General features: G+C 33.5%; 1 protein-coding gene across 3 annotated transcripts in view; it reads right to left on the bottom strand.

The window, feature by feature from the left end:
• Positions 1-1,329: 1,329 nt before the first annotated feature.
• Positions 1,330-24,618, bottom strand: part of LOC134700173 (uncharacterized) — a 50,743-nt gene continuing 27,454 nt past the window's right edge. For 2 of the 3 annotated variants that reach the window (XM_063561537.1, XM_063561539.1), the window contains exons 16-27: positions 23,938-24,012; positions 20,256-20,462; positions 18,935-18,969; positions 17,554-17,677; positions 16,633-16,707; positions 15,780-15,854; positions 14,978-15,052; positions 13,443-13,556; positions 10,499-10,651; positions 3,942-4,252; positions 3,121-3,188; positions 1,330-2,734 (exon numbers count right to left, since the gene is read on the bottom strand). In XM_063561537.1, coding sequence (XP_063417607.1) covers positions 4,224-4,252; positions 10,499-10,651; positions 13,443-13,556; positions 14,978-15,052; positions 15,780-15,854; positions 16,633-16,707; positions 17,554-17,677; positions 18,935-18,969; positions 20,256-20,462; positions 23,938-24,012 — 962 coding nt within the window. In that variant the 3' untranslated portion in view covers positions 1,330-2,734; positions 3,121-3,188; positions 3,942-4,223. The remainder of the gene's footprint in view (positions 2,735-3,120; positions 3,189-3,941; positions 4,253-10,498; positions 10,652-13,442; positions 13,557-14,977; positions 15,053-15,779; positions 15,855-16,632; positions 16,708-17,553; positions 17,678-18,934; positions 18,970-20,255; positions 20,463-23,937; positions 24,013-24,618) is intronic. The other variant, XM_063561538.1, reaches the window with a different exon arrangement.

The following is a 24,618-nucleotide window of genomic DNA, read 5'->3' as shown; positions in this document are numbered from 1 at the left end:
AGCAGATATTTCATTAAAACCTTGAGTCATTATGAAAGCCAAAGGATCCAAAATTAAACTTTTATATGATTTCAACAACATCTGAATTCTCAGGGCATTTTGTGTGAAACTTAAAGACTTACAACATAAATTCAATGATTAGTTTACCTACTTACAAAATTTTTATATTTTAAATAAGATGAAAAATGTCATTGACAGTAAAATCTGATCTGACTTATTTAACAATCTGTATTAATACATTGAGTTTTGATTTATACATTAACCATTACTTTTCTACAATTCATAAAAAAGTTGGACATAAGGATTGACTACTAGTAAATCAGAGGCGTCCTTCATACCTACTTACAAAATTTTTATATTTAAATAAGATGGCAATCGCCATTGACTTTAAAATATAATATGACCCATTTACCATTTTACAATTAATATTGAAACATTGAGTTTTGATTTTATACATTTACAATTATTTTTTTCTACAATCCATAAGAAAGATAGATATAAGGATTAACTAAATTTTTTTACATTATTTGTTCATTAAGATGTTGAGGAACCAAAGTCCAAGAAAAGGAGGAGAGCACCAGATAACAGCTGTAATAGAAAAGCTGATTAAATAGAACTGAAGATGACGAAGGAGAACTTACTAAGGTAATAAAATTAAAACAATGATCACAAAAAAATGTCTACTTTAAAAAATGGACCAAACACCATGTACATAAAATTACTGTATATGTTATAACATAATTTTGTCATTTGTTTGTTTATTTCGATCAAAACCGGTTTGAAACAAATCAAAAGTAAATTTCAAGATCTGACTAAATACCCATATAAGGAATTGTCTAAAATAAAAGTATGAAAATTACAAAGTCATTTAAAGACAAGCATTTCTCTATCATACACCAAAATGACAGAAACCAGCAGTGTTTGGCGTAAGTCCTGAACCAGACAAATTGAAAATAAAACAGACAATCATATGAATTGCTGCAAAAGACTGTACACAATTTCATACTGTACTTGTTCTATGAATGAATAAGCAAAACAATTAGTCAATTAATCTATCCAACAACATAAGCTTCAAAAGAGAGCAACATTGCGTGGACTTAATATACCTTTCATAAAAAGGGAGATAAGCAATGAAAGTTAAAATGCCAAAAAGACCATTAACAAAGCTCAATTATTAAAGAAAATATAATTTATATTGCTAAAAGAACATATATGCTTATATATCTTCCTAAAGGCCAATTGGTGAATGGTAGTTTTCTGACAAGAGCTATGTTTAAACAATATTCTAATTTCTGCATTGTAGGGGGGGGGGGGGGGGGGGGGGGGGGTGGGGGTGAAGCCTAGATCATCTTGAGATAATAAAACCAAAATCAAACAGAAATATATTTTACATTCCGTGATTAATTCAGTTTCATTGATATAGAATCTATATTTTTATTTAACATATGTTTGTAATTCCCTTTTAAATACAAGTTATTGAAGTCACAAAATATAAGTTTAACAAGGTTAATTTTTTAGTCATTAGCATATCATCTTGAGATAATAAAACCAAAATCAAACAGAAATATATTTTACATTCCGTGATTAATTCAGTTTCATTGATATAGAATCTATATTTTTATTTAACATATGTTTGTAACTTCCCTTTTAAATACAAGTTATTGAAGTCACAAAATATAAGTTTAACAAGGTTAATTTTTTAGTCATTAGCATATAGCACTTAGCTATTATCCAGTGTTGTCAGTGAGAGAAACTCACGATACACACATTCATTAACGTTAAGGGGGCTCGCGGGTCTAAATGATTTTTTTTATTTAATATAGGATTTCTCTTTATTTTTCTATAAATGAACTTTATCTTATACTTAATAGAAAAATGAAATAAAAAAATGGGGTCACCGTTCATTTACGCTCACAATCTGCCTTCGAAAGAAGCAAACATTTTTGTTGATGTCCTTTTTTTCCGTTGAACTAATAGGAGAAAAAACGGTAATATCGAAATCAAAAAAGAACTGAATTACAGAAATCGCTCAAATTTAACAATTATTTAGTTTATGTACAGCTTATTTGAAAACAACAATAAAAAATATAGGTCACCGATAAGTTAAAAAAGATATTTCAATTTTAATGCCAAAAAATGGCATTTTTGCACCAAAGGGAGATAATTTGGAGCTTTTAACATGATATCTACATTTTAAAAGTCATCTGGGGTCAACACAAATTGATTTTTTGGAACGATTTTTGTACCAAATGATAAAGTTATAACTATTAAAGGTTATAAATAAAATTTGTATTGAAAAATTAATGTTTATTTTTTTTTTTGAAAATCTTTTACCCGCAAGCCTCCTTAAGTTAAAATTATTAACAATTGAGCAAATACTTCAGTTTTAGTCAGGAAACTATATTTGTGGCCGATAATGTTGAACAGCAGCAAGACCGCAAAAATTTATGGTCATATAAAAATAGGGTTTCAAGTTTTTTGTATGTACTATTTTAACTATAATCCTTAAAGCTAATTAAAACAAAACTTGCATTTTACGCCAACATTTATAGTACCTTTAAACAAAATTTTATATAAGCTGTGGTAAACCTTTAATCATATATATTATAAGCTATGGTAAAGCAGTAACATACTTAGCATTTTCTGAGACTCTTCAGCTGCAGGGCTTTACAATGGTGAAATAATGACTAAAATATCTGCTGCAGGTCACAACTAAAAGTGTAGGAAAAATAAACTGCAATGAAAAAAAGTTGATGAATTATGAATCATTAAAAATATGATTTTGACTTAAACAAAATTATTACTCTAGTACAGGAGCCTGTAATTCAGTGGTTGTCTTTTGTTTATGTATTACATATTTGTTTTCCTGTCACTTTCTGTACATTAATTAGGCAGTTAGTTTTATTGTTTGAATTGTTTTACATTGTCATGTCTTGGCCTTTTATAGCTGGCTAGGCAGTGTGGGATTTGCTCATTGGTAAAGGCTGTACAGTGTTAATTTATGTGCAAATTGGTCTGCTGTGGAGCCTTGTCTCATTTGCAATCATACCACATCTTTGGTGTATAAGATCTTCAGAAAAAATTAAACATTTATTTTTCATTACAAGTTTTATTTATTACCTTAAGTAGTTGTTACTTATCATATGGCACAAACATCATTCCTAAAAGTCAATTCTTGTTGGCCTCAGCTGAAATTTAAAATGTAGATATCATTAATAAAGCTCCAAATTATCTCCCTTTGGTGCAAAAATGCCAAAATTGAATTATCTCTTTTTTAACTCATCGCTGACCTTTATTTTTTATTGGTTGTTTTCGAATATGCTGTACATAAACTTAATAATTGTAAAATTTAAGAGGTTTCTGTAATTTACTTCTTTTTTTTATTTTGATATTACCACTATTTCTCCTATTAGTTCAACAGAAAAAAAGGACATTTACAAAAATGTATGCTTCTTTCAAAGGGAGATTGTGAGTGTAAATGAATGGTGACCCCATTTTTTTTATTTCATTTGTCTATTAAGTATAAGACAAAGTTCATTTTTAAAGAAAAATATATCCAAATCCTATATTAGATAAACAAAAATAGATTTAGACCCATGAGCCCCCTTAATAGCTCAGAAACCACAAAACCTAGGAAAAATCTGATTAATTAAGAACGTTAAATAAACAGCTGCCCCGTAAGCATATGATACACCTGTCTCATTTTCAAAGAATAACGTTTGATTACTTCTCAATGTCAATTGATGAAAATCAAAAAGGAGCATTAAACAATAGAATAATCAATTCAACCAAGTTTAATGAGAACTGCTAAGGCATTTTTGAGATATTGTTCCTAAACTGGAAAATAACCCTTTTTTAATTGAATAAAACCCCACAACTTGGATACTTTAAATTAAAACTGTCTGTTGGTTGAGAAATCAGTAGTCTGATTAAATACACACCTGTTTTTCTGTTGGTGGAGGGATGATGATGCTGATTAATAACACACCAGGTTGTTTGTTGGTTGATAGATGAAAATCTGTTTCAGTACAAACCATGATATCTGTTGATCACGAGATATGGAGGTCTGTATCAGTACACACCAGACTATCTGTAAATGGAGCGATGAGGATGCTGATTCTGTACAGTCCAGGCTGGCTGTTAGTTTTTAGATTAAAAGGCTGTTCCAGTTTAGACCAGGCTGTCTGTTGGTGGAGAGATGTGTAGGCTTATCTAAGTCGATACTAGATTGTCTGTTGGCTGAGAGATGATGCTGCTGATGAAATTTAAACATGGTTATCTGTCATGGAGAGATGAGAAGGCTGACTCAGTTCACACAAGTATGTCTAATAATGAGATGTGCTAATGTTGATTCAAATCACACCATGCTGTCAGTAGGTGGAGACATGATGATGCTAGTTCAGTACACATTAGGCTGTTTTTAGCTTAAGAGATCATGATGTTGGTTCAGTACCCACCAGGCTGGTAATTCGGTATGTGCCAGACTGTTTGTTCGTAAAGAGATGCTGATGTTAATTCAGTATGTACCAGATTGTTTGTTGGTTGAGAGATGAAGATGCTGAATTTATATATACCAGACTGTTTGTTGGTTGAGACATGAGGATTGTCATTAAGTACATCCCAGACTGTTTGTTGGTATAGAAGATAATGCTAATGGAATATATGCCAGACTGTTTGTTGGTTAAGAGATAATGTTACTTGTTTAGTTTATGCCAGACTGTTTGTTGGTTGAAAGATGATGATGCTAATTAGGTATATGCCAAACTGTTTGTTGGTTGAAAGATGATGATGCTAATTAGGTATATGCCAGACTGTTTGTTGGTTGAAAGATGATGATGCTTATTCAGTATATGCCAGACTGTTTGTTGGTTGAAAGATGATACTAATTCAGTATATGCCAGACTGTTTGTTGGTTTAGAGATGATTTTGCTATTTCAGTATATGCCAGACTGTTTGTTGGTAGAGAGATGACGAGGCTTGTTCAATATATGCCAGACTGCTAGTTGGTTTAGTGTTGAAGATGCTTATTCAGTACACACTATGCTGTTTGTTAGTTGAGAGATGATGATGCTAATTCAGTATATGCCAGACTATTGTATGTTGAGAGAAAATGATGCTAATTCAGTATAAGCCAGGCTGTTTGTTGGTAGAGAGATGATTATGCTAATTCAGTATAAGCCAGAGTGTTTGTTTGTTAACAGATGATAATGCTAATTCGGTATAAGCCAGACTTCTCGGTGGTTGAAAGAGTATGATGCTTATTCAGTATATATGCAAGACTGTTGTTGGTTGAAAGATGATGATGCTAATTAGGTATATGCCAGACTGTTTGTTGGTTGAGAGATGAAATTGTAATTCAGTATAAGCCAGACTGTTTGTTGGTAGAAAGATGATGATGCTGAATCAATATATGCCAGACAGTCTGTTGGTTGAGAGATTATGATGCTTATTCAGTATATACCAGACTGTTTGTTGGTTGAAAGATGATGCCGTTTCTTCAGTTTATGCCAGACTGTTGGTTGAAGGATGATGTTGCTAATTCAGTATATGCCAAACGTTTTATTTGTTGAAACATGATGATGGTTATTCAGTATAAGACTGTTTGTTGGTTGAGACATGAGGATTGTCATTTTAGTACATCCCAGACTGAAAATAATGCTAATGGAATATATGCCAGACTGTTTGTTGGTTAAGAGATGATGTTCCTTATTCAATTTATGCCAAACTGTTTGTTGGTTGAAAGATAATGATGCTTATTCAGTGTATGCCATACTGGTTGTTGGTTGAAAGATAATGGTGCTTATTCAGTATATGCTAGACTGTTTGTTGCCTGAGAGTTGAGAATGGTAATTCAGTAGAAGCCAGACTGTCTTGTTTGTAGAGAGATGATTATGCTAATTCAGTATATGCCAGACTGTTTGTTTGTAGGATTATGACGATGCTAGTTCAATATATGCCAGACTGCTAGTTGGTTTAAAGATGAGGATGCTAATTCAGTACATACAATGCTGTTTGTTGGTTGAGAGATGATGATGCTAATTCAGTATATGCCAGACTGTTGTTTGTTGAGAGATGATGATGCTAATTCAGTATATGCCAGACTGTTGTTTGTTGAGAGATAATGATACTAACTTAGTATATGCCAGACTGTTGTTTGTTGAGAGATGATGATGGTAATTCAGTATATGCCAGAGTTTTTGTTGGTTGAGAGATGCTGATGCTTATTCAGTATATTCCAGACTGTTGTTTGTTGAGAGATACTGATGATAATTCAGTATATGCTAGTCTGTTGGTTGGTAGAGAGATGATGATTATAATTCAGGATATGCCATACTGTTTGTTCCTTGATATATGATGATGCTTATTCAGTATATGCTAGACTGTTGGTTGGTCGAGAGATGATGATGGTAATTCAGGATATGCTATACTGTTTGTTCCTTAATATATGATGATGCTTATTCAGTATATGCTAGACTGTTTGTTGGTAGAGAGATGGTGATGCTGATTCAGTTACTGCCAGACTGTTGGTTTAGAGATGAGGATGGTAGTGCAGTACAACTAGGATGTTCGTTGGTTGAGAGATGATATTCCTTATTCAGTATATGCCAGACTGTTTCTTGGTAGAGAGATGACGATGCTCATTCAGTGTATATGCCAGAATGTTTGCTGGTAGAAAGATGATTATGCTAGCTCAAGATATGCCAGACCGTTTTTTGGCTGAGATATGATGATGCTTATTCAAAATATGCCAGACCGTTTGTTGCTTAGGAGATGATGATGCTAATTCAATATACGCCAGACTGTTTGTTGGTAGAGAGATGATTATTCAGTACACACTAGGCTCATGATTGGGTGAAAGAAGATGATGCTTATTCAGTGTATGCCAGACTGTTTGTTGGTTGTGAGATGAGGATAATAAGCCAGCAGGTTGGTTGAGAGATGTTGTGCCAATTGAGTTTACAGAAGACTGTCTGTTGGTGGAGAAATGATGATGCTGATTCAATTTACATAACACCGGCTGTTGGACGAGAGAAGATGATGCCGATTCAGTTTACATAAGACTGGCTGTTGGTGGAGAGATGAAAATGCCGAATCCGTTTACATAAGACTGGCTGTTTGTGGATAGATGATGATGCTGATTCAGTTTACATAAGACTGGCTGTTGGTGGAGAGTGATGATGCTGATTCAGTTTACATAAGAGTGGCTGTTAGTGGAGATGATGGTGCTGATTCAGTTAAAATGAGACTGGCTGTTGATGGAGAGATGATGATTCCGATTCAGTTTACATAAGACTCGCTGTTGGTGGTGGGATATTGATGCCGATTCAGTTTACATAAGACTGGCTGTTGGTGGAGAGATGTTGATGAGGATTCAGTTAAAATCAGACTGGCTGTTGGTAGAGAGATGTTGATGCCGATTCAGTTAAAATAAGACTGGCTGTTGATGGAGATATGAGGATGCTGTTTCAGTTTACATAAGACTGGCTGTTGGTGGAGAGATGTTGATGCCGATTTAGTTAACATAAGACTGGCTGTTGGTGGAGAGATGAGAATGCTGATTCAGTTAACATGATACTGGCTGTTGGTAGAGAGATGTTGATGCCGATTCAGTTAACACAAGACCGGCTGTTGGTGGGGAGATGATGATGCCGATTCAGTTTACATAAGACTGGCTGTTGGTGGAGAGATGTTGATGCCGATTCAGTTTACATAAGACTAACTGTTGGTAAAGAGATGATGATGCCGATTCAGTTAACATAAGACTGGCTGTTGGTGGAGAGATGAGAATGCTGATTCAGTTTACATGAGACTGGCTGTTGGTGGATAGATGTTGATGCCGATTCAGTTAACATAAGACTGGCTGTTGGTGGAGAGATGAGAATGCTGATTCAGTTTACATAAGACTGGCTGTTGGTGGAGAGATGTTGATGCCGATTCAGTTTACATAAGACTAACTGTTGGTAAAGAGATGATGATGCCGATTCAGTTAACATAAGACTGGCTGATGGTGGAGAGATGTTGATGCCGATTCAGTTAACATAAGACTGGCTGTTGGTGGAGAGATGAGAATGCTGATTCAGTTTACACGAGACTGGCTGTTGGTGGATAGATGTTGATGCGATTCAGTAAACATAAGACTGGCTGTTGGTGGAGAGATGAGAATGCTGATTCAGTTTACATAAGACTGGCTGTTGGTGGAGAGATGAGAATGCCGATTCAGTTAACATAAGACTGGCTGTTGGTGGAGAGATGTTGATGCCGATTCAGTTAACATAAGACTGGCTGTCGGTGGAGAGATGTTGATTCCGATTCAGTTAACATAAAACTGGCTGTTGGTTGAGAGATGAGAATGCCGATTCAGTTAACATAAGACTGGCTGTTGGTGGAGAGATGTTGATGCCGATTCAGTTAACATAAGACTGGCTGTTGGTGGAGAGATGTTGATGCTGATTCAGTTAACATAAGACTGGCTGTTGGTGGAGAGATGTTGATGCCGATTCAGTTTACATAAGACTGACTGTTGGTTGAGAGATGAGAATGCTGATTCAGTTTACATAGATGATGATGCTGATTCAGTTAACATAAGACTGGCTGTTGGTAGATAGATGATGATTCCGATTCAGTTAACATAAGACTGGCTGTTGGTGGAAAGATGAGGATGCAGATTCAGTTTACATAAGACTGGCTGTTGGTGGAGAGATGTTGATGCCGATTCAGTTTACATAAGACTGGCTGTTGGTGGAGAGATGAGGATGCTGTTTCAGTAAACATAAGACTGGCTGTTGGTGGAGAGATGTTGATGCCGATTCAGTTTACTTGAGACTGACTGTTGGTGGAGAGATGAGAATGCTGATTCAGTTTACATAGATGATGATGCTGATTCAGTTGACATAAGACTGGCTGTTGGTAGATAGATGATGATTCCGATTCAGTTAACATAAGACTGGCTGTTGGTGGAAAGATGAGGATGCAGATTCAGTTTACATAAGACTGGCTGTTGGTGGAGAGATGTTGATGCCGATTCAGTTTACATAAGACTGGCTGTTGGCGGAGAGATGATGATTCCGATTCAGTTTACATAAGACTGGCTGTTGGTGGAGAGATGAGAATGCCGATTCAGTTTACATAAGACTGGCTGTTGGTGGATAGATGATGATGCTGATTCAGTTTACATGAGACTGGCTGTTGGTGGAGAGATGTTGATGCCGATTCAGTTTACATAAGACTGACTGTTGGTGGAGAGATGTTGATGCTGATTCAGTTAACATAAGACTGGCTGTTGGTGGAGAGATGATGATGCTGATTCAGTTAACATAAGACTGACTGTTGGTGGAGAGATGTTGATGCCGATTCAGTTTACATAAGACTGGCTGTTGGTGGAGAGATGAGAATGCCGATTCAGTTAACATAAGACTGGCTGTTGGTGGAGAGATGAGAATGCCGATTCAGTTAACATAAGACTGGCTGTTGGTGGAGAGATGAGAATACCGATTCACGTTACATAAGACTGGCTGTTGGTGGAGAGATGATGATGCTGATTCAGTTTACATAAGACTGGCTGTTGGTGGATAGATGTTGATGCTGATTCAGTTTACATAAGACTGGCTGTTGGTGGATAGATGATGATGCTGATTCAGTTTACATAAGACTGGCTGTTGGTGGATAGATGATGATGCTGATTCAGTTTACATAAGACTGGCTGTTGGTGGATAGATGTTGATGCCGATTCAGTTAACATAAGACTGGCTGTTGATGGAGAGATGTTGATGCCGAATCAGTTTACATTAGACTGGCTGTTGGTTGAGAGATGTTATGAGACTGGCTGTTGGTGGAGAGATGTTGATGCCGATTCAGTTTACATAAGACTGGCTGTTGGTGGAGAGATGTTGATTCAGTTTACATAAGACTGGCTGTTGGTGGATAGATGATGATGCTGATTCAGTTTACATAAGACTGGCTGTTGGTGGATAGATGATGATGCTGATTCAGTTTACATAAGACTGGCTGTTGGTGGATAGATGTTGATGCCGATTCAGTTAACATAAGACTGGCTGTTGATGGAGAGATGTTGATGCCGAATCAGTTTACATTAGACTGGCTGTTGGTTGAGAGATGTTATGAGACTGGCTGTTGGTGGAGAGATGTTGATGCCGATTCAGTTTACATAAGACTGGCTGTTGGTGGAGAGATGTTGATTCAGTTTACATAAGACTGGCTGTTGGTGGAGAGATGATGATGCTGATTCAGTTTACATGAGACTGGCTGTTGGTGGAGAGATGTTGATGCAGATTCAGTTATTATGAGACTGGCTGTTGGTAAAAGATGATGATGCTGATTCAGTTTACATAAGACTGACTGTTGGTGGAGAGATGATGATTCTGATTCAGTTTACATGATACTGGCTGTTGTTTGAGAGATGAGGATGATTACAGATTAAGAGGCCTATTACAAGTCAATCTATTATATGGAATGCATGATATTCAGAATGCTCACATACTTTGGAGGTTTTTCTTAAGTTTCTTTGAAATTTTTTCTCTGTAAACTTTTCTATCATTGAAGATTTTTGTCTTGATGGCTGTTATCCTTTTTTTAATTTCAATATCTTGAAGGATTGGATGCTTCTGAAGAAACTCTCTTACATCTTTTGATCCTGAAAAAAAACAATCTTGTACATTGGCATAGTTATTCATTAAGCATACAGAAAAAACAAATTTTGTTAGAATTTATTTTACAGAGTGACCCATAATGTGCATTTGAAAAGGCAGTGTCTATAAATTAATTTTCTACAAGTATTCAAGATCTCCCCAAAAGAGGCATGTTTTGAGAAACAGCTGTATTAACAGAGTGCAACCTATAAGAAAAATAGTTGAGGGCTAGGTGTTGAGCATCTTAGCTCAACTCAAACCTGGACAAGAACTGTAGGTTTGATAGATGTCGCTCAACTTGCCCTCAACTGAAGCTGTACATTAAGTTGAGGAAAAGTTGAGCAATTGGCCTTTGGTTTTCATATAGTTGAGCAAAAGTTAAGCATTCAGACTTGGAATTTTTTGTAGCTGAGGAAAAGTTGAGCGTTCAGACTTTTTTTTTTTTTTTATAGTTGAGCAAAAGTTGAGCAATTAGAAATATGACCTGGTGATATGAATGTTATTAGCCATCTGTTTTCTCTGTGTATGGTGCAAATGGACAGGAAGTATTATTATAAATGTACACAAAGTTTGAGGCAAAATTAAGGGAAGCACATATTTATATCGTTTTTCTGTATTTTACAAAATCTTTGAAATAAAGATAAAAAAACAAACAGTATTTCTTTATTATGAGATATATCAAATATTCAAGGTTTGGGTAACAGTTATTATTAGAGGTAAATCACACTGTTACAGTACCCTAAAGAACCTCAAACATTTAAAATTTGAACTTGGTTTGAGCATAGACATGGCAAACAAAGATGTCTTCAAGCTATCATGAATAAAATATGAATTTTACAATGGATGTACAAATAACTGTATTGACATTGAATAGTGCAGTATATTCTTCTGATGACATGACTCTTGGATTTAGGAATATTGATGTTTTAACATATATTTCTGGAAACATCTTTTGGTAAATACCTTGGATTAAAATTTCCACCAGATTGAATAAGTGTATATGCTCTTATAATTCAAAATAGTGATATTTAAAATGTCTTCTTATTTTTGAAGAGTGAAGAAAAAATTGAGACAATATATTTATGCATTAACTTAGATATTATCAAAATGTGTAAGACAGGAGACATATTTATTCTATTATTAAGATAATATGTTTTAAAAAAAAATTACTAATAAAATAAGAATATTCTAATATGATGAATTTGGTATAAAATTATAGATCCATTCTAATTTACTAGATCCAAAAAGCAAGGTTAAAGTATTAATGTAGTGTGTTGTGAGTTGAGATCTATTAGCAAAATTTTGGCTATAAAAATACACCATTTTAATTTATTTTATCTACAATGTGTAGCCCTCAGTTTGCAATTACCAGATAATGCCCAACTTTTTAAGACCTAGCCCTCAACTTTTAATGACCTGGTCCTCAACTGTTGGCCAGGTACCCCTCAACTCTAATTGCTCAATTGTTGGACACCTAGTCCTCAACTGTGATATTTTCTTAAAGTTGCTCACTAATTTACATAAAGTTGAGCATTACTAGTTGAGGGATACCTTATTTGCATGGCAAAAATCCAGGTAGCCCTCAACTGGCCCTCAACTATTTGCTCAACTGATAGCCAGCTAGCCCTCAACTCTTAGTTCAACTGGCGGCCAGCAGGCCTCTATGATACCCTTTTTTCAACTTGTCCTACCAAAATTTACTTGTCCTATTGATATTGTTACTTGTCCAAAAAATTTCTTTTAAAAAATAACCTTTTTACATTTTTAGTTGATAAAAGGAAAAAAACGAATTTAAACAATAGACAGGATTTGATGTATTTCTTTTGATTTGAAATACTTTTCAAAAATACGAGTCAAGTACAACTAAATCTAGTCATGTCACGGGACTAAGGTTCTAGTTTTTCATCAATGTCAGTCTCATCAGACTCTAAACAAGAGGCACCATCTGATAGGCCTGTACACTCATTGGATTTGTATCCTGGTTTTTTTTTTAAGTTGAAAAAAGTTTATTGAAATGCAATCAATAAAAAGAAGATAAGGTCTGATTGCCAATGAGACAACTCTCTGCAAGAGACCAAATGACACAGAAAACTATAGGTCACCATATTGTCAGTATTGGTTTTTTTTCTACTTATGATCAAATATGAGTTTGTGAATTTAATGGTAAATTAAAAAAATATTTTTGTGAAAAAATTACTGGTATGGTATTTCTTATAAGGATCAGAATAATGTAGCAAAATGAGGTACTGATTTGTCTTGGTCCCAAAATATCTCCTGCCTTGCCAAACTGTCTATCAATCATGTCTACTAAATATGTTTTCTCAGTGCCAAACTGTCTATTAAACTTGAGGTGACGAACTGTCCTGTTAAGTTACCTGATCTACAAAAGGCATCATTGATTCGGATCAGTAAATACCTTTCACCTGTTAAAAAGTATTTGACAAAGAACCAGTTGAAAATAATCAATTGCAAGTAAACATGTTGAAGAAAAAAGTTTTGCATTTAAATAAACAGAATGCAGAAACATGTCAAATTAATATTAGTTTTCGTGTTTTTTGTTTATAATAACTTTGTTCTTCAAAGTTGGATTACATTTATTTTCTGCTGAATAATTGTGCTTGTCCCGACGGACAAGCTTGATACAGCTTTTACCTGTCCGACTTTTTTCACCTCTGGTAACGGGCAATCGGACAAGCGTTATTGTCGAGGCCTGGTCCAGTTGAGCAATGCAGTTGGCTTAGTGATCATTTTTCTGTATAGGTTTTGTATTTGATAATCGATAAAGCAAAAGTTTACCTGGCAATGACCCTTTGTTGTCCAAGCTAGATGTATCTGTAATGTATCTCTTAAAATAAACATCCACTACTTTAGTATTCTCTTCAGTCCATAATTTATATTTTCTTTTTGTTCCTATAAAATATTCAATTACAAAGGTACTTGTTTAATAATTGTAATCACTCATAAATCAAGTTACCTAAAATCTCCATAGATTTTGGGTATGAAATAAATAACAATTTGAACATCAACCTTTTAATTTCCATGAATATAAATTCTGAAAACCTGCAAAATATTTATTCTAATTTTTAATTAAATGTTGATGTTCAAATTCTAATGTATATCCATATCGTTCAACAGCTGCATAGACAAATTCAATACAATATTAATTATCACTACAGTAGTCCCTCTATGAAACAGCCCCACCCTAGAACGACCACCTCCCTTATTGGTCCACGTTAGGCTTACAATTCTGCAATTATATGCAGAAGTACCTCCCATGTATAGCCAATTCCTTTATCTGGCCAGTGGCTAGGTGTTTTCATGCTAGATTTGAAAAAATTAGGCCAGCTAATGTTCTCATGTAAAACAGGCTTTGGTATTTTGTACAGGCACATAACATTGACAAGAAAGATACTTCCTATAGTTTGATAAAAAATTTGTGTATGATTGTAAATTCAACAGTTCAGGGAAACTTGTAACATCATTTGATGTGGGGGAAACATAGATCAATGATATTGTAATATATAGAAAATCAGATGGGTCAGCTATTCAAAAATTGCATCAACAGAAAAATTGTAAAATTGCTATGAATAATGATGAAACCAATAGGAAAACTAACATGTTCATGGATATTTAATTTCATGGTTTTGCCAAAGTCTACATTCACACTTATGGATTTTTTTTTTATTTGTTGAACATTTGATTTTGTGGATTACCTGTACCCACCAAATTCACAATGATTTGTATCCAACAAATAATAATGCATCCACAGAAGTTCTAATTGAATAAATTTGACAGGAAAAATTTAAAAGTTTAAAACAGAGGGAAACTTGTCAAATTGTTAACATAATACTGTGGATTCATTATTATTCGTTAGATACCAACTTTCGTGGGTTTTGTGGGTACAGGTTAACCAAAAATTTCAATGTTCATATTATCATTAGGCTCTGTATACAGAGATTGGCAAAACCAAGAAATTAAATATCCACAAAATTGCAAGTTTTCAGCAATCCACAAAAATTGATACCAACGAAAATAAATGAATCCACAGTACGCGTTTTTGCCACAAAACAAATGTCAAGATCTTGCAAATCTACTGCACAATATTGTGCAATTGAAGATTTCTTCTTCTGAATCATTAGACAGGAATTTGGAATACACAGGGTCCATTTTACAAAGTGTATTTTAAGAAAGACTTTGAAGTGAAAAAAATAGGACTTTAGTTTTAGCTGAATGAACAGGAAACCAGTTTATTCAGGGTCAGTTTACTAAGGTTTGACTGTATGAGATAAAATTATTATTGCAGCTTTAGTGTCACTGTTATAGAAAGTTACCTTTTTCTGCCTCAGGTTCAGTTGGAACTTTCTGAAGTTTTGCAGCCTTGTTATCATCATATGTTGAACTTTTCCCTAAAAATAACAATAACTCAACTATAGAGTATGATGCAATCTATAATACTCTTTCTCAGTCATAAGAACTTTCCATCATTACCGAACTGAACAAAGAAATAACACGATGGGTGTCGTATACGGTGCAGGAAATGCTTACCCTTCTAGAGCACCTGATTTCACTCCTGGTTTATAGTGGAGTTCATGTTGTTTCTTAATTATTATTTATAATTGTTGATGTAAATGTCCTTTGGTTTTGTGAGTCTTTGTTCACTCCTTGGTTTTGATTGTTATTTTTTTTCTTTTTTTATCTATATTTAAGAAATAAGCTCAATCTGGAGGTTTTTTATATTACTGCTGAGGTCAAACTCTAAACACTTGGAGCAAGATTGGACAAAATTTTCAAGCTTGAAATGGTGTGAATTTGGAATGTGATCAATTTGTCAAATAGACCTCTGTAACATCAGTCTCTGATTTGACACTTTCCCTTTGTGTTCATTGTTTCTTTTTGCATTAGAATCCTTGTGTTATCTGAGTTGTGACACAAGAGATTAGTTTTGACAAGTAATAATTGATGTAAATAACAATATTGGGACTAAATCATTAGACAGGAATTTGGAATACACAGGGTCCATTTTACAAAGGGTATGAACAGGAAACCAGTTTATTCAGGGTCAGTTTACTAAGGTTTGACTGTATGAGATAAAATTATTATTGCAGCTTTAGTGTCAAAGTTATAGAAAGTTACCTTTTTCTGCCTCAGGTTCAGTTTGAACTTTCTGAAGTTTTGCAGCCTTGTTATCATCATATGTTGAACTTTTCCCTAAAAATAACAATAACTCAACTATAGAGTATGATGCAATCTATAATACTCTTTCTCAGTCATAAGAACTTTCCATCATTCACGAACTGAACAAAGAAATAACACGATGGGTGCCGTATATGGTGCAGGAAATGCTTACCCTTCCAGAGCACCTAATTTCACTCCCGGTTTATAGTGGAGTTCATGTTGTTTCTTAATTATTATTTATAACTGTTGATGTAAATGTCCTTTGGTTTTGTGAGTCTTTGTTTACTCCTTGGTTTTGATTGTTATTGTCTTCCTTTCTTATCTATGTTTAAGAAATAAGCTCCGTCTTGAGGTTTTTCATATTACTGCTGAGGTCAAACTCTAAACACTTGGAGCAAGATTGGACAAAATTTTCAAGCTTGAAATGGTGTGAATTTGGAATGTGATCAATTTGTCAAATAGACCTCTGTAACATCAGTCTCTGATTTGACACTTTCCCTTTGTGTTCATTGTTTCTTTTTGCATTAGAATCCTTGTGTTATCTGAGTTGTGACACAAGAGATTAGTTTTGACAAGTGATAATTGATGTAAATAAGAGTATTGAGACTAAATCATTAGTCAGGAATTTGGAATACACAGGGTCCATTTTACAAAGGGTATTTTAAGAAAGACTTTGAAGTAAAAAAAAATAGGACTTTAGTTTTAGCTGAATGAACAGGAAACCAGTTTATTCAGGGTCAGTTTACTAAGGTTTGACTGTATGAGATAAAATTATTATTGCAGCTTTAGTGTCAAAGTTATAGAAAGTTACCTTTTTCTGCCTCAGGTTCAGTTGGAACTTTCTGAAGTTTTGCAGCCTTGTTATCATCATATGTTGAACTTTTCCCTAAAAATAACAATAACTCAACTATAGAGTATGATGCAATCTATAATACTCTTTCTCAGTCATAAGAACTTTCCATCATTACCGAACTGAACAAAGAAATAACACGATGGGTGACGTATACGGTGCAGGAAATGCTTACCCTTCCAGAGCACCTGATTTCACTCCCGGTTTATAGTGGAGTTCATGTTGTTTCTTAATTATTATTTATAACTGTTGATGTAAATGTCCTTTGGTTTTGTGAGTCTTTGTTTACTCCTTGGTTTTGATTGTTATTGTCTTCCTTTCTTATCTATGTTTAAGAAATAAGCTCCGTCTTGAGGTTTTTCATATTACTGCTGAGGTCAAACCCTAAACAGTTGGAGCAAGATTGGACAAAATTGTAAAGCTTGAAATGGTGTGAATTTGGAATGTGATCAAGTTAGTTATACATTATTATAGACTCGTGACACAATAAATGTGGTCGGAGAACTTTATTTGAGTTACCATATAGCAACGATCTATTTTGTCCCTAGCAACTTATTCCAAATTCATTAGTGTTAATTAGTTTAACTTCCATTTAGAACATACATGTGTAAGTAAAACTTCAAAACTCTTAACAAAACAACTGCTGAGCTGCATGGAAAGTTTGTATTTCGGATGTTCAACCTGACAGGATTTAAAAACATTGGCACCTGATGTTCAAGGGACTTATTCTTTAAATAGGCCAATTAGATGTGCAACATTGAAAAGTAGCAAAATTGATTACAAGAACACAGCTTGACTCACTATCACATTATTTACCCATTCATTTAAAAAAAATTAATAACAAGTTATACAAGACAGCCATTGTTCTAAGTTTAAACTTACTTTTGTTTGTTCTTCTCTCTAGTTGCTCCTCTGTATCACCAGATATCATAGAATCATTTGAAGAACATGGTTCATCTTCACAATCTCTTAAGTTTATATCACTTACATCTGTTGTATTTAAAATCTAAACAGAAAACAAACTTAAGACTTGTTGACTATTTTATTAAATGTGATTGTTTATTTAATGCATCATGTAAATGTAGCGGAATTTGATGAGACTGTTATTAAAGTGAGAGGGTTAGCGCTATAGAACCAGGTTTAATCCACCATTTTCTACATTTGAAAATGCCTGTACCAAGTCAGGAATATGACAGTTCTTGTCCATTCGTTTTTGATGCGTTTTGTTTTTTGATTTTGCCATGTGATTATAGACTTACCAAATTGATTTTCCTCTGAGTTCAGTATTTTTGTGATTTTACTTTTTAAAGGATGTACATTGACCTATAACGGTTTACTTTTATAAATTGTTATTTGGATGGGGATTTGTCTTATTGGCACTCACATCACATCTCCCAATATCTAAATACTCTCAAAACTTTCCTGTTTAAGATGTATAAAATATTTTATGGAAGAACCTGCAAAATCTGTTATGAAAGTGTGTATGTATTCTGAAACATAGCAATTGCAGTAAAGCCTCCACTTTCAAGATTCATAGCATACAAGACATCCAAATATACTTAATACTTTTGAACTTGACATAAAATGTAAGAAAGAATGTTTAAACAACAGCTGTCAGAATGACAAGAAACCAGACTTTTTTTACATCTATACTTTTTTTACATCTATTTGGGTCCCAGCATTTTTCAATATCACAAGGACCAAAATCCTGCACAGGAATAGTGACAATCATCAATACAAAACAGTTGTTTTACATTGTCTTATCAGGCCCTTTTATAGCTGACTATCAAGTATGGGGCTTTGCTCATTTTTGATAGCCGTATGGTGACCTATATTTGTTGATGTCTGTGTCATTTGGTCTCTTGTGGACAGTTGTCCCATTGGCACTCATACCACATCTTCATTTTTATATTGACCTCCATTTTATCCTTACTAACAACATATTAAAATTTGAAAAGCTTTGCTTTGAAGGATTTATGAATAAATGCACGAATACAACTGGATATGCCATTTTTCAATCTTTCAAGAACCATAACTCATGAACAGTGAAAGTGAAAATCCTTCATATCAAGCATGACCTCCATTTTGTCATCTAATGAGTAAAAATATCTTAAAATTCTACAAGCTTTTTTAAAATTTCCTCAGTTTATGTATGATCCATCTTTTTTTCAAAATCACTATAAAACATTTATGTACCTTGAAAATATCAAGTACTGACAAAAATACAACATGTATTATTAACTAGCTATAGGGTGATATTTACCATGTGGGATCTCTCAGATTCATCATCACTACAGTCTGAAAAAAAACACCAACAGTTTGATATCGAAATGTTCAGAATAACATATTGGAGATAAACACAAATAAATGGAGATTGTCATGTTGTGTCCATAAATGATGCCCCTGTTTAAAAATTATAAAGGGACATAGCTCAAGAACTTGAAAAGTGACACTACCCAAACATGTACTTGTTCTGGTTTTTTTGGCAAACAAGTATTGTAAATTGTGTATAGGTCTCATAATGTTTGGTAGGGACAAACTTAAGTAATAGAACAGAAACTAAAAATTATGCAATTTTTCCATTTTTAACCAGATTATGATTCAAATGATGCAACCAAATTTCATCTGTGTTTGTGGTAAAAAGTATTGTGTATAAGTTTTCTAATGTTTGGTTTAAGCAAACTCAAGTCAGAAAACAGAAACTAAAATTTTTGCTATTTTTCTATTTATAAAGGGCCATAACTGTGAACGGTAAAAGTGACACCACCATAAGTCAAACTTGATCTGTGTTTTGTGTAATAAACATTGTACATAACATTTGGTAGAGGCAAAGTTATGTTTAAAATTTTGTAATTTTTCCATTTATAAAGGGACAGAACTCTATAATGGTTAGAGTGACACTACCATCATTCAAACTTGATCTGTATTTTGTGATAATACACCTTGTGTACAAGTTACATAACATTTGATTGAAGCAAACTTAAGTTAGAGAACAGAAACAAATTTTGAGACGTACGTAGGTACATTCAGACAAGGGTAAAATCAAATGTCCCCCTGCTATAGTTTGGGCATACAAATTACCAAGCAAAGTTAACATTTTTATGTCAACTTACAGGTATGGATTTTTAAAGAAAGTATTGACTCTTACACCTTCTGAAATGTTTAACCTTCCAAATCCCACTCACAAAATTCACATGCACGATTAACCACTCCATTGACTTATACACTACCCAAATGGAATTAACTGGAAAAAATTTATGCATGCATGATCATCCCAAAAAATGTGCACTACTAGGGTGACTACATAAATACAGATGTCATATCACGGAGATAATGCATATTCCAATTAAAAACAGGCCCATTTAAAAAAAATCACCAAAAGCACCAAAATTAAACGTCCTGAAGCTCCTGACATTGAAGTATACAAATTTTCAGTAGGTCCCACTATCCAGTTTGAGAGGACAAAAAAACCTTATGGATGTTTATATAGAAGATGACGCCAAATTAAAAGAAACTTGACCTATTGGATAGAAGGCGCTTAAAATAGATTTTTGCATGAAACATATTATTTTCATTCTTCATACCTGGAAGTAAATCAAAAACTGATTCAGCTGCCAGCCAAGCATCATCTGTGAAGTATTCTTTTGCTGCATCTTGTAGCATCAGATCTTTCATGCAGCTTGCAGCTCTTATTTTTTCTGGTCTTTGTTCTACTTCATCTTCCTCTATCAATCCTTTTCCTGATATTGCCCTTACTGCAACATTATCATCCACCAGTTCATTCAAAAAGTCTGAAATCAAAAGTAACCAACATTTAAATATTTCTGTTATTCATTAACAACATAATATTTTTGATCTTATTGTCTATGGACAATGAATGAACCTGATATTGCAATCTGGCAATTACTACAAGCATTAATCATGTTAAGGACAGTCACAAAAACTATTATTTTATCATTCCTCAACCTAATCAGTTTGTAAAAACGGGTACATATTCAGTGGTTAAGAAAAAAAATTCTGTTTAAACCACATTATTTATTCACGTATAAAGATTTACAACAATTGACTGTTTACATTTAAAGGTTCCTGATCTTTTTTTTTTGTGACTTCTGTTGATCATCTCATTAAGTATTATAATCACTTACAATGCATAATATAAATAACATAAACTACCAAATTTATTGCAACAGATGTGCATTTCAACAAATAATGTCTCTTCAGTGATGTTCAAGGCTGAAATATTTAAACCAAAACACTAATACAACTGATTTTGAATAATTTGAAGATCAACTCAACAGTCAATTATTTAGGTGGCATCTAGGCTTATGTACACAAATAAAGCCGCTGTAAGCACTGTAGGCAGATAACCAAAAACCAAGGCAAACATAATTATGAAAACTGTGGTAATATTGCTTCAATTTATTTTCAAAGATTTAAAAGAACAAACATTAAACATTCATATATAATTGTACATTTATGCAAATAATTCATGGTTTATCAAGGTTTTCAAAAGCAACACATATATCAAGTATATTTTTTTCGCTGTCATGAGTCTGCAGTGGTACAAATTCGCAATGATTGCAGTTCTTCTAGTTTATAGTTAATGTTCATATAAGTTGACTGTTAGTATTTCAATTTGACTTTAGTACGAGCTTGTAAAAGTATGAATGGACTTGCTTTCCTGAAAAGAAAACTGAGTTTGTGTTCTACAGTACAAAAGGTATGAGACACAAATCAGACAAATGTTTACTACTACAGGGATCAAAGGTGAGGTCTGACTGACCAGTTCATAGTAAATGTAAATGACCCCCACCTTCACCCCAAGTCTATGATGTCTAAGTTTGGAATAAAATGACAGGTAATTATAACGAGATTGTGTCCAAAGTCCACTTGCACTATCATTTGTATGTCATTCAGTCTTTTTTGAAATGAAAAACAGGAATGAATATGGTTTAGGAGTTGGTATTTCAATCTTTTACAAGTTATCAAAACACACACAAGAGGGGGTGGGGTGATCCTAGGGACTACGCCTATATTTCAATTATTTTTTTTATCTTGTCATATGAATTAATATGGTTTGGGGTGGGGATCTCAACTGTTATCAAGTTTTCAAACAGGAATGAGTGGGTGATCCTAGTGACTTCCCCTATATTTCAATTGATTTGTTATATTGTCCAATGCATGAATATATATGGTTATGGGATGGGGATCTCATCTGTTTCTAAGTTATCAAACAGGAGAGGGTAAGGTGACCCTAAGAACTCTCCCTATATTTCATTTGATAAGTTCTCATCCATGAATATATATGGTTTAATTTAAAGTTGGGGATCTTGACTGTTTCCAATAACTCCATCAGGAGGGGTGGGGTGACTGCATTGACTCCCCCTATATTTAATTTAATTTAGAGGTTGGGATCCCCACTGTTTCAAAGTTCTCAAACAGGAAGGATGGGGTGACCACAGGGACTTCCCCTATATTTAATATGATTTGTTATATTGTTCCATACATGAATATATATGGTGTAGGGGTGGGGATCTTGATGGTTATGAAGTTCTCAAACAGGAGGAGTGGGTGACCCCCAGGGACCCCCCTATATTTCATTTGATTAGTTACTAGTATATTGTCCAATACATGAATAATTATGGTTTAGGGTTGAGGATCTCAAATGTTTCCAAGTTCTCAAACAGGATGGTGTACAGTTACCCTAGAGACCCCCTTATAATTCATTTGATTCCTTCAACTTTTGCCATTAGGGAAATCTAAACTATTTGTCTTTAGAGATTTTCAGCGATTAAATATTTCATACATTTGTTTTTGACATCTTAGCCAAAAGCTCAGGGGATAATAAACTACATATGTGCTCTACTTCCTATGTGCAACTTCAAAACTTTTGGAAAAATCGACGATCATTTAAGTTTTTTCTTGTCATATTTTTTGTAAATCAGAATTAAAAGTATGAAAAACTGTCCAATAAGTTATAAATAACATTAAATCCAGCTAGATAATAACAATGGCAAGTATTTCAGCAATTATTGGGTAGAACACAAATCCAGGGTGCTTGTATAAGGCAGTTTAACTGCCTAAAAATAAAGCTACATATTTTGAGCAAATGTACGGTAAAGTGTTAATTTTAGACTTTTTATAATTTGGATAAATGTTTTACATAGTTATAAATCCCAAATGAGAATTTGATTCAAATCAGAGAACATGAATTCAATTTGACAGCTAATGTCCCTTTAAGATAAATTCCAAATCATATATCAGACTAACAGCAAATCAATTAAAACAATATCTGTATTTTTAAGCCGGTACCAAGGTTAAGTTTCATCAAAACATTGTTAATGTGAGAAAGAGTTGCACTAAAAAAATGTATTGACCAACAGATAGACATCCATCTACAGGCAGACTGAATGAAATTCATATATAATAAGTAGTAAAAGACATAATAGGATATATTAGAGAGCAACTAAATGGAAAAGACCAGTCAGCACAACAATACAAATACTATATAAAAATATGAATAACAAAAGAAAACTACATAAAATATAAACACTCCTCTGATAATGTACCATAATAAAAAAACATAATTTACGCAAGGAAACCACTTTACACTATAACTAAATCACTTTTGGTCATATATAATTAGTAAACTGTGAAAGTACAGAATATTATAAAAAAAAAAGTCACAGGGCAAACACACTATGAACTACAACTGCATGCAGAATGATACCCATTTAATATTTAATAATCTAAACTGCAACTTTTAATCTTTTAATTATTATAAAAACAAAATTTTGATAAATGAAAGACAGATTTCTGGTAGTGAGATGCTAGTACGATAAAGTGTTAATTTTATATCCTCATAGTTCTCGTACATATGGGAAATAGTAATTTTATCCTGGGCTTGATTTTGATAAGAATTATTTTAAAATTCAAGATACATTTATATCAAAAGTTCATGTTACTGTTTTCTTTAGGTGACCTAATTAACACCTTTGATGGTCTTTAATCTGTTGATCACATGATCTCAGGGTTTAAGTGAGTTTGTTATAACTTACATGGGTCAATGTTTACTTTGCAGTTTCTGTCAATTCAAACAATTTGTAATCTTCATATGTAATGGCTTAAATTTTTCAATTTTTTTTTTTGAAAACTAAAATCAATGAATCTAAAAACCAATGAAGATGTAAATGTTGCTCAAACCACAAGAATTAAAGTACTTTCACAGTACTGTATGTACCATTTAACTAATTAAATTTGACTAACCTTTAAGAGAGAAGGTAATTTCTGGATTTTTTGGACCAGTCTCTGCAACTTTTGATGAGGAAGCTTTCATGTTTCCTGCAAAAAAAAAATAACTTTCAGCATTAACATTTAACGCAAAGGCAAACCTCAATCAGAGTTGAGAACCACATCTGCTTGCAAAAATCTTAGGACACTTATTTTTCATCTATAGGTTTAATTTGGTTCAGGATATATATTTGTCTTCATCATTTGACAAGTGTAACTAGTAGGTTTTCATTAAAATTGATTGTTTTGGCTCCAGCATCTTCAGTTATATTGTATCTCTTAATTCTGATTTTTAGACCTTTATAGTTTATGTATATATATATATCTTATGTTTAATTGTGTCATATAATATTTCATTATGGCGTTTTAAATAAATCTGACTGTGTGTTTGTATTGCCTGAATTGTTTTATAAAAGTTATTTTAGGGCCATTTGTAGCAAAGTGAGTCAAGGACTCATGCTGAAGGTTGTACTGTGACTTTTAATTGTTTATATTTACTGCTTCAGTTGTTGGATGGAGAGTTGTCTCACTGACAATATATCACATTTTATTTTTATGAACATGTAAAACTCTAATGTTGGGACTTACCCCCATTATTGTCTTGCTTCTTATATCTAAACATACGACGCCTTATCTTGTATGCAAAGTTTCATGGAG

Source organism: Mytilus trossulus, unplaced genomic scaffold, assembly GCF_036588685.1.
Source record: "Mytilus trossulus isolate FHL-02 unplaced genomic scaffold, PNRI_Mtr1.1.1.hap1 h1tg000125l___fragment_3__unscaffolded, whole genome shotgun sequence".
NCBI classification, from domain to species: domain Eukaryota; kingdom Metazoa; phylum Mollusca; class Bivalvia; order Mytilida; family Mytilidae; genus Mytilus; species Mytilus trossulus.
This window is presented reverse-complemented; position numbering and strand designations above follow the sequence as displayed.